This window comes from Peromyscus eremicus, chromosome 6, assembly GCF_949786415.1.
Source record: "Peromyscus eremicus chromosome 6, PerEre_H2_v1, whole genome shotgun sequence".
NCBI classification, from domain to species: Eukaryota; Metazoa; Chordata; class Mammalia; order Rodentia; family Cricetidae; genus Peromyscus; species Peromyscus eremicus.
In genome coordinates this window covers 44,080,174-44,090,587 of record NC_081421.1, presented here as the reverse complement: position 1 = coordinate 44,090,587, position 10,414 = coordinate 44,080,174, and the positions used below count along the sequence as shown (strand labels likewise).

Genomic DNA, 10,414 nt, shown 5'->3' with positions numbered 1-10,414 from the left:
AAGGGCACGTTGTGAATCTCTCTACTTACTAGAAAACAGCCTACAATCTTCTTTAGAGCTGAAGAATTTTGAGATCAGGAAAAGTGCCTTAGAAACAAAATAAAACAGGTTGTGTTGATTCTCTTGTGAAGCCCAGACAAATGTCTAACTTTACTTCAGACAGGGCACCAACAACAGACCAACAAAATGATTCCCCCGCATCTAACCTGATGAACCAGGGAGCTGAATTTGACTGAGAGGCGCATGGGCCATTTGCAGACAACTGCATATTCAAGGACAGTCCTTCCAGTGCAATTCCAGCAATTGTTCAATGCTCAGATATCCCCAGGCAGAGGAGAGCCTCATGGGCTCCGCGAGCCCTCCCCACCTTCAGGAGAAAATGCCAGTGGACCCAGTCATGTGAGGGTCTCGTGCAGGTGACCACAGCTACTCTGCCAAGTCAGGCCCAGAGTGCCGCCAAAAAATGCAAATGCCATTTGTCTATGTGGTAAATTGGTAAATGTTTTGATGCGATCCGAGGCCCCCACGAAATGAAGTGTCATGGAAGAGTGGCGATGTTCCAGATGGACAGCTTTAGTCAATCCCAGACACGCTGGTTCTGACGTCATCGACAGCACACTCACCCCCTCCTACCTTGCTGCCTTCTTTGGAGCAATCTGGCAGTGTTCACTGACAGAAGCTTTCTGGTGGGGATTTAGTCACAAAGGGAAAAGGGCGAGGAGGCACAGGCAGTTTTTGTGAGTGAGCAAAAGGACATATCATATGAAACAAAGTTTTAATTTTTATTTTACATATTTATACATAAAACTTTCAAGGAACCGTGTGGATCCAACAGAATGTTAATAGCACGTCTAAGAATGAACCTCAGGTAGTCAACATTCACAAAATGTTGAAAACTGATGAAAATATACGTAGTATGGAGAGCTACGACTTCACTAGGAGGCGGGCATGTATTTTGACTTGTATAGCACCGACATTTACAGTCCCTCTTCAAAACTACAGTGAAGAATGGAAGGGAGTAGTCAATGGCAAAATACTGTTCCAACTTAAAGTCTCTAAACAATAAAAATAAAGTTCAAACTACCCTCTGCTCATCCACGGTTGGTGGTGGTGTAAGTACTGTACATTTCTTGTAACAATATTTTATTAAAAGGCCTGATATTAAGTGGCACAAGTAAAAAAATGAAAATAAATTAAGAAGCGAAGGCCAGTCACGGGACAGTAAGCTCGGACGACGTTACCAATGACTAACACTGACGTCTGTTTGGGAGCCACCTTGAGCAACAGCGTTTTTCACAACCACAGAAGCAAAATAAATTCTAGCTTGTCCTCTGGTGGGTGACCCCCTTTCACTTCGCAGGCATTTTCTCTGCCATGTGCTTCTGCTGACTCTCAGCGTGTCTGCAAAAATCAAGAACACAATTACTCAGCACTAAGAAGAAAGATCCGGACGCTTTCCAACCCACAGCTACGACACCCTGCAAACCCAGATTCTGAGTGAAACACACTCGGGCCAGGGAAGAGCGCTTCCCTCAAGCTCGATCGACTGTCCCAGTTTTTATACGAGGTGATCTTGATTCCTTGATTATGTGACTCACAGGAGTAATTTGAGGCTGACAGATATTAATACTGTGAAGAAGAAAAGCGCTGGGTTCAGAAGACGTCAAGAGGCGAGTGTCTGGAATCCCTGCACACTGAAACTGTGCTATCTACATGCCAGGCACTGCCCCCGGGGCTGAGCCAGGCTGTGAGGTCTTTGGAGGGAGCATTCCAGTGAAGGCAGTCAGGAAGGGGACAAATGGCAAATGAAGAAAGAACAGAGAGGAGCCGAATATTAAAGGTGGGGCTGCAGCTCAATAGTAGAGCACTTGCCCAATGTGTAGGGTGGCCCAAAGGTTACTCCAGAAAATAAAAAGGTAAAACAAGTCAAAAGTAGGTGTTGCAATTGAGTAGCTGGGTGTTAACTGAGCAACTATTTAAACACACATAGACTGAGGCATTAACTAAGGCTGACAGGAACCTGGAGCTAGCCGTCTAATTTGTTCTTAGAGCTTACGTCAAATGAATGCATGATGAAAAGCTCCCTGTGGATGTAAAGATTTCCCATGTTAGCATAAGTTCCCCCACCCCCAGTTGATTTTAAGGCCATAGTTAGGACAATAAAACAGGGCCAGAGTGGGTGTGATGTGAAACTTGGCCACCAGAAGGTGGGTGGTGGGGACAGGAGGGGAGGAATGGCCAGGTTCTTGGTAACCCCCTGAACAAGCACCACCCAAAGAACTGTAGGATCTGTAGGCTGCAAAAAGTTAAAAAGTTTTGAAGGATGATTTTAGGAAATGGCAAATCTTATGAGAGGCTAAGACTGTGGTTTCTAACCGTCATCAGGGTTCGGGGACAGCATGTGTGCTGTTTGGATGTGGGGAGTCAGTGATGCCACGCCTGAAGCCCTGGTGTCATGCAGAACGCCTCCCATCCATGGTCCAGAGAAGACAAACCACTGGTTTGTCAAAAACTGGGGAAGTGACACCAGCATCCTTGCCACACACAGAAGGTCAGGAACCAAAGGCAATGCACATTTAGCAATCAAGGGACCCAGGGAAATGCTGTCGTTGGCTTTCTCTCCCCTAAAAGAAGGCCATGTTGATGGCTATGAAGAGCTACGGATCCTTTTCACATAGCAGATTGTTCTCATATCGCAGTCTGTGTGCATCTCAAGAAAACTCAATTCAACAGACATTCTGGCGTTCTGTGATGGAAGATTCACTACAGCTAACTGAATTACAGTTCCTGGTTTGATGTACATCTACACACTAGTGCACACAGGTGCACACCTCAAGAGACTTTCTCAAAGGAAAGAAAAAGAGGCAATAAACAGCTTCAGGAAATATGACAAGCTGCGTGTTCTTTTGAGACATACGTAGGGAGGATTTCATTAAAATTTTAAGAGGGAAAGGATTTCAATAAACCCCTTCATTAATCATTTTTACATTAAAGTCCTTTATAAGATGTGCAGCATCCAAGCCCTGCAAAAAACTTTTTATAAACAACCATTACTGAGGACTGACTATGTGCATGGTAGGCCCTACTACGTGCATGGTAGGCTCAGTGCTAGGCTCTGGAGACACAACAAAGAATTCCAATGGTCTGACCCCTGCTTTCAAGGGCAGAGAATTTATCATCGTCTGGGGAGAAACAGCAGACCAAATGACAGTGTGATGAAGCTCCTCACGGCCAGGACAGAGGAGGGATATAAGCTGGCCTTGGCATCCTGACAGCTGGTGCCACTCTGTGATACCCATCACAAGGCTCACGTGTGGAAAACACAGCAATATGGAATGAGTGGGGGGTCGTCCCTCGGGACAGTTTTTTTAGAATCAAGCACTCCAAGGTCACAACTGTGGAGCGGATTTAGGTGGTGGTGTAGGATCTCCTGGAAATCCAGCACAAGGGGAGAATAAATACCAAAAACTGAGCTCTTGGGCTCAGTGTGGGACAGACAGAACTTCTTTAAAGAGACAGAAGTGATTTTCAAATTTCCTGGAAACTCTGAAAAAAACCCAAGAATAATTAAACCAGAATCTCGGGGGGTGGGGGGGTGGGGGTGGGGCTTCCAGCAAGAGGAGCTGAAAGTGAATGGACTGGATTTGAACTAACATCTACAATGACAGCAGAACAGGTAGAGGAACCTGGGGACCCACACTTCCCGGAAGTGTCTCTCTGATACTACCACTGGAAATGGCTAAGCACCCTCTGGTTGTTCACTGCCCCCATGCAGTCCCCCCAACCTCAGAGCAGAATGACCAGAAGGATGGCTCTCTCCCTCCATGTGGAGGGCTGGAGCACCATGTCCCTGCCTATTATAGGGCTGCTCCAACTGAAAAGCTCCCTCTATCACCTCCAAACTAGCTACCCCTCACCTCCTGACCCCAAGGTCCCACTTGCTCTGTCTCCCAAATCACCCCATCTATACACATAGGCTCACCAAGAAACTAATATGAAGCCTAACACCTTTAGAAATGGCAGGGCGCAGGGGCGGGGGGTAGTCTCTCAACGTCTCCTTCAGCAAGGAATGCCAGCACCACCATAGAGATGGAGGTGGTTTCTGCTACCACAGGAAAATCGGAGCTTATGGAAGACTGCTGACTTCTTTTGTGAACTACAGGACCTGGCTGCAAACTTCACTGCTGATTTCCTATCTTTTCAATTCCAGGACTCTCCATGACTCTTGAATTCTGGGTAAGGTGGTGTACAGTTGCTGACGTGCGATGCCCCAACAGGTCTCCAGGTGGCAATAGTAGCATGTGAGTTATTCTCAACTTACAAGGCCTACTTTTACCCCTTTCCGGATGAGGGATAAGATAACTTGAAGCATACGAACCCGGGGTCATGCAAGTGTGAGGACTGGAGTCTGGATTCCAGAATCCACGTATATGCTGGGTGGGCGTGGAGACCTGCCTGTAATTGTAATCTCAGAAGACGGAGGTACGGGAGCCCCAGAGCAAACTGGTTAGCCAGACTAGCCATGTAGGTAGAGCAGAGATCAAGCACGATTCTTGACATCCACTTTGGGCTTTCACATGCAAGAGCTCACCGTGGGTCCTAAAACTGAGCCTCAACAGTATGTAGCTTTTGTTTATTACAAATATTGTTTCAATGACATTGCATGACTAGAAACATAGTTTATTACCTGTTCCTCACTGAGGCAAAATCCTGTGGCAGGGCCGAGCGCGCTGGCCCTACTTGTGATTTTGAGCATCTGGAGCATATGCCTAATGCCTTATGTCAATTGAGATGAGCAGAGTTCTTTCTTGGGGAAACCTCTCTCTTCTCTCCAACACATTTCTGGGCTTAACAGCAACTGTTATCTCCTGGTTTAAGAATGTCATGTGGCATCTTGGAAAAGGTGCCACAGTCCACTTGAAGTCACAAGCATATTTGCAGTATTTCATGTGCATATGTACATCACCTATAATATACATGCATGATACATACTGTATATGTATGGTGGGCTTTCCTATGAGGGGAGCTACTAAGAAGTGGAATTCCCTGACCGGCACTTGCCTGATTCGTTACCTCTAACCTGTGAGGAACCATGTCCAGCATGACACTCAGATCTCAGAGTTTCCATGGTGAGAACAATCTGGTGCCACCAGGCTGGGGAAAGATGCCAGGATCCTTGCCTTCCAGGCATGGCAGTAATGATCAAGAGCTGGGCCACATAAGAGCTGGTGTCTCTTTGTGGCACCAACCATGTGGCTACTCCTGTGCCGGAAACAATAGAATGGAATGGATGAGGGCCAACTGCCTTGGTGGGGGGTGGGGGAAGCAGTTTTGCAGGATGAAGTCCCTCTAGGCTAGAACTGTTGCTCTGATTTAGGGGACAGTGTAAGAGGTCCTCATGGACTGACAGCTATCATCATTTCTGGGCTTGGAGATGGATGACTCAGTGAGTATAATGCTTGCTTTGAAAGTGTGAGAACTGGAGTTTGGAACCTGTGAGCCTTGTTATCTTTGTCAACTTAAAACAGCTTGGAGTTACCTGCGAAGAAAGCTTTGACTGGGGAACTGGCAAGATCAGATTGGCTAGTGAGCCTGTCTGTGGGAGATGTCCTCATTGTTAATTGATGCAGGAGGGCCTAGCCCACTGGGGGTGGTACCACTCCCCAGGCAAGTGGTCCCGGACTGTATGAAGAAGGTAGCTGAGCATGAATGAGCCTGAGTGAGCTGGACAGTGAAGGAGCCAGCCAACAGCCTTCCTCCAGGGTTTCTGCCTTAAGAGTTCCTGCCTCGACTTCCTTCAGTGATGGACTAGAACCTGTAGGATGAAATCAACTCTTTCCTCCTCTAAGTTGCTTTGGTCATAGTAACTACTGCAACAACAGAAACACAACTAGACTACCACAGAAAGCTGGACACAGCAGCATGTTCTGCAACCCCAGGACTGCTACCGTGGGGTGGGAGTTGGAGCTAGAAGAATCCCTGGAAGCCAAGAGCTCCTATCTCAAACAAGGACAGGCACTCGAGCTTGTCCTCTGACCTCCACATGTGTGCCGGAGCGTATGTATTACCCTCACCCCCAACATACAGAGTAAGAATAATGCGTTTCCTAAAGAGGATTTGGGGCCTCTTCCTCTCTTCTAAACGCCAAACACCAACAGCTGTTTGGTGAGTTAGGTACAAAAGTAAGGGATTAAGTCCCCAAGAGCCAATTCTTGTCCTTCAACTTCGGTCTACCCACGGCTACTTTTCTCCTTTGGAAGAGGGGAGCCAGACTGACCTGGTCAAGTCTTCTATGTCCACCAGCATGGCGTCTTGTTCTGTGTGCAGCTCATCTCGGATAAGGAGCAGCTGGACCAACTCTTCATTCAAACCTGGGTCAAAAAAGGGAACATTAAAAACCACATCAAGCCACAACCAGATCAGAACATGCAACCATGTATGGCCCATTATGCATGTTCACCGACACAAAAGTACACATAAAGTATAATTCAACATCATAGGAAAGGATCTTCTTTCGGGTGAATGTGTGATTTGCATGTGTGTATTTGTATGATTTTTCATGTATAGGTGCACAACCATACATATGGAGGTCCATAATTTATGTTGGGAATGATTATTAATTCCACCATGAAAATAAGACCTCATAGTCAAACCCAGAGCTCACTCACACAGCTACTCTTGCTAGCCACACAGCTACTCTTGCTAGCCTTCTCACTCTAGGGATCTGCTGTCGCTACCTTCTGAGGTGGGATTACAGGTGGCATCGTACCCACCCAGCATTTACACGGGATTCTGGGGATCTGAATTCCAGTGGACTCTTATATTAGCTTCTTATATGTGCAGGTCAAGCACCCGCTGAAGCAACACGACCTGTTTGTAAAATTAAAGAAACGCTGAAGAGAAGAAATAAACCACAGACGGAGTATCTCCTACACGAAATGTTCAGGACCGGAAATGTCTCTGTTTTCTAACTCGTTTGAGTTTTGGAGTATTTACTCACGATTATATAATAGAAAAGATTTGATCAGTTAAGCAACCCTAGCCCAAGATATGAAACGCTTCGGATATTCCACAACATTTTGGGTTTTAGATTTAGAAATACTCAACCTGTGTTTTCCATTCATTCATAATACAGTCAGAAAAGAAATTGCAAGCTGTTAGAAAATCAGCTTGTCAGTAGAACCAGGGCTTTAGGGCTGGAGCGATGGCCCAGTGATTAAGAGCATTTGTTGCTCTCGCAGAGGACCTGGGTTCGGTTCCCAGCACCTACATGGCAGCTCACAACCACCTGTAACTCCAGTTCTGGAGGATCTAATGCCCTGTTCTGTTCTCTACAGGGACTGCATGTATGCAGTGTACAGACATATGTGCAGGCAAAACACCCATGCAGATAAAATAAAAACAAAATTTAAAAACTATTTGCTAAATAAATGTCTTTAACAAAAAAAACAACAAAAAAAAAAACCCAAACAAACAAAAAAAGAAAACAACAGGGCTTTGGGGAAGTGTGAAGAGTAGTTTTTAGATTATATTATTTTTTCACCCTTCATCTTTGGGAGCTCCTCAGTCTCTAAGGGTGACACCCAGATGCCAGAGGTGGGCACATCCAGGATGCCCAGGGCCTTCACATGACTCTAGGGAGGGGTGTCGCTCTGAGAACATTCTCCGAAATACTGAAAAGTTAGATTTCTGATTTAACAGGATATGTAAGATCTGAGGAAAGACGTCTGGAAAACAGAGTGCAACGAGAATATTCCTGAGCCCTTGCCCTTACAGTCAGAAACTAAAGGTATGAATATGGAAACATTTCTAGGCTCCCCCCCCCAAAAAAAAATTAGGGGGCTGGGTCAACGTGGTTCAGGAAAATTGCTTGCTCTTAAGTTTTTCCCGCCGGGCGGTGGTGGCGCAGGCCTTTAATCCCAGCACTCGGGAGGCAGAGCCAGGCAGATCTCTGTGAGTTCGAGGCCAGCCTGGGCTACCAAGTGAGTTCCAGGAAAGGCACAAAGCTACACAGAGAAACCCTGTCTCGAAAAACCAAAAAAAAAAAAAAGTTTTTCCCTTAGAGAAGCTGAGAGTTACAGCTATTAGGTCCACACAAAGGGAAAAGACCCACTGAAAAAAGCCGTGAGCAAAGACCCAAAAGGAGTGGGTGGGTTTGTTGCAATGGGCCCCTTGGACGTGTTTTCAGAGATTTTGACTTCAAACGAGGCCTCCGTGCCTTCAGTTCAGAAGAGTTTGCATCTTGAAAGGGGGAAAAATCATACCCAGAGCTCTAAAAACTCCATGTGTCTCTATAAAGTCTAGAGGAAGCTGTTTCCGTGGTAAAGTCCTGCAAGTCCTCTTAACCCTGGGCTGTGTAACAAGCCCAGTGATGAAACAAAATTAAAGTGAATGTATATCCTGTGAATCTAGGGTTTTAAAATGAAAACCCTAAAACCGGGTGTGGTGGTGCACACCTTTAATCCCAGCACTCGGGAGGCAGTGGCAGGCAGATCTCTGAGTTCGAGGCCAGCCTGGTCTACAGAGTGAGTTCCAGGACAGCCAGGGCTGTTACACAGAGAAACCCTGTTTCGAAAACACCAAACACCAAGCAACAAAACAAAAATATTAAAATCCTAGATCCTTTCTCTTGATTCTGAAACAAAACTACATATGCACTGAATAGATCTTGGTTTTTATTTGGATCCAGTGGGGGAAAAAAAAATCATCTTTTACAGTTGCTCCTGGGTGGCCTTCCTGACCACCAGCTAAGAGGGTGCCTGCACATCGGAACCCTTAGTGCGTGACAGATTGGTTTTCACACCCCAGCCCAGCCCTATGTTAAGTTTTAAACTTTCTACTATGGAAAATTTCAAACTCACATAACAGCAGAAAAATCTGTTTAATGATTCCCTACAGATTCCATCAGGCTTCAACAATGACCAGCTTGAATCATCTCTCTCCCGAGTCTCCAGGACTATTTCACGGCAATTACAGAAACATATGGTCTTGTTTCTAAACGCATAAATGTGCATCTCTAAAAGAAAGGGCTATTTAAAATTCACAAGATTCCCATACCTTTAGCAAACCTAAAATAATAATAATAATAATGATAATAATAATAATAATAATAATAATAATAATAATAGAAAGGTCTATTTGAATGCATTTGATAGGTATTTCTCTTGTCTCGGAATTCCTCTCAATCTTTTACATCCATAGGATTATACAGTCATATTCTGGGGGCTGGAGGGATGGTGACATCATCTGGGGGACCTCACTGCCTTGTGGGGACACCATCTTTCCCTGGGCCAACCATGGCCTGCTCTCCGTATGACAGATGACCTTCAGCGAGCACCACCCCCACCAACTCCCCACCCTCTCTGGATGCTTCTGTTTAGGCCCTTTATACTGAAGGGGAAATCTACTTTGTAATTTTTCCATATTTGTAACTATATATGCACGACCTAAAAATAAGTGTCATTTAATGTGAGTGAAGGCGATGGATTATACCTCAAACAAATGTGTACATGAGTAAAGCAGAAGGGATAACTGTGAAAAGCTTATAGCCATTGAAGTTTATTCCACAAACAGAGGTGTGTTAAATACATGCCCCGTGTTAGGAGCTAGCAATTTAAAAAGGACCCGTAACCATGGTGAACCTTGGACAATTCTGAAAGCTCCTGACGTTTTACAGTTAGAAAAGGAAAGGAACAATGAAAGAGTCCTGTGGTTGTCGAGAATCTTGCAAACACACAGACAGCCCAGGGAAGACACCCCACAGAAGAACTGCACCCACAAGGCAGCCTCACCCCTCACCACTCTCCATCCCAGGCGGATCTCCCACTTACTTTCAATCTGGGAGTGGAGATCATTGACGATCACTTGTAGCTGCCCAATGGTCATGTCTCTCAGGTCAGTGGGCTTTAAACTTCTTTTCATCAAACATTCGCTTATGTGAGGCATGTGTGGCAGCTGCAGACACAAAGGGGCGGGGGAGGTGTGAGCAGAGTGGCCAAGACCCTGGGAAAGACCCTGTCTGCTCTCAGGAGACCCCCCCCCATCACCCACTCCCCCAGCCTCTGGGCTTCCCAACGGTGGCCCCGCATCGCACATCCATTTCTTACTATGATGCCTTGTGCATCCCAAAAGATGCGCTGCTGCATCACAGGCTTTCTGGTTGGTCTCTGACACATGAGTTATCGGGTACGTAAGTAACAGGAAGAGCATGGATAAAATGAGCAATATCAGCTGCTGTTTAGTACTTTATACCCTGCCATCAGCTGTTCGATATGCTCTGAATGCCTTTCTCACTGTCTTCAACAATCATACTCTCACCCAGGTGCTGCTATCCACACTGCACGGGAGAGAATGGACACGTGAGTCACTCTTCAGACCCGGGCGGGAGGTCAGTGGCAGAGCCTATTGTGACTGC

At 45.9% G+C, this 10,414-nt stretch overlaps 1 protein-coding gene across 4 annotated transcripts in view; it reads right to left on the bottom strand.

The window, feature by feature from the left end:
- Nucleotides 1-763: 763 nt before the first annotated feature.
- Nucleotides 764-10,414, bottom strand: part of Schip1 (schwannomin interacting protein 1) — a 163,503-nt gene continuing 153,852 nt past the window's right edge. For all 4 annotated transcript variants that reach the window (XM_059265463.1, XM_059265464.1, XM_059265465.1 and 1 more), the window contains 3 exons: nt 9,831-9,954; nt 6,278-6,371; nt 764-1,401 (listed from right to left, as the gene is read on the bottom strand). In XM_059265463.1, the coding sequence (XP_059121446.1) occupies nt 1,350-1,401; nt 6,278-6,371; nt 9,831-9,954 (270 nt within the window). In that variant the 3' untranslated portion in view covers nt 764-1,349. The remainder of the gene's footprint in view (nt 1,402-6,277; nt 6,372-9,830; nt 9,955-10,414) is intronic.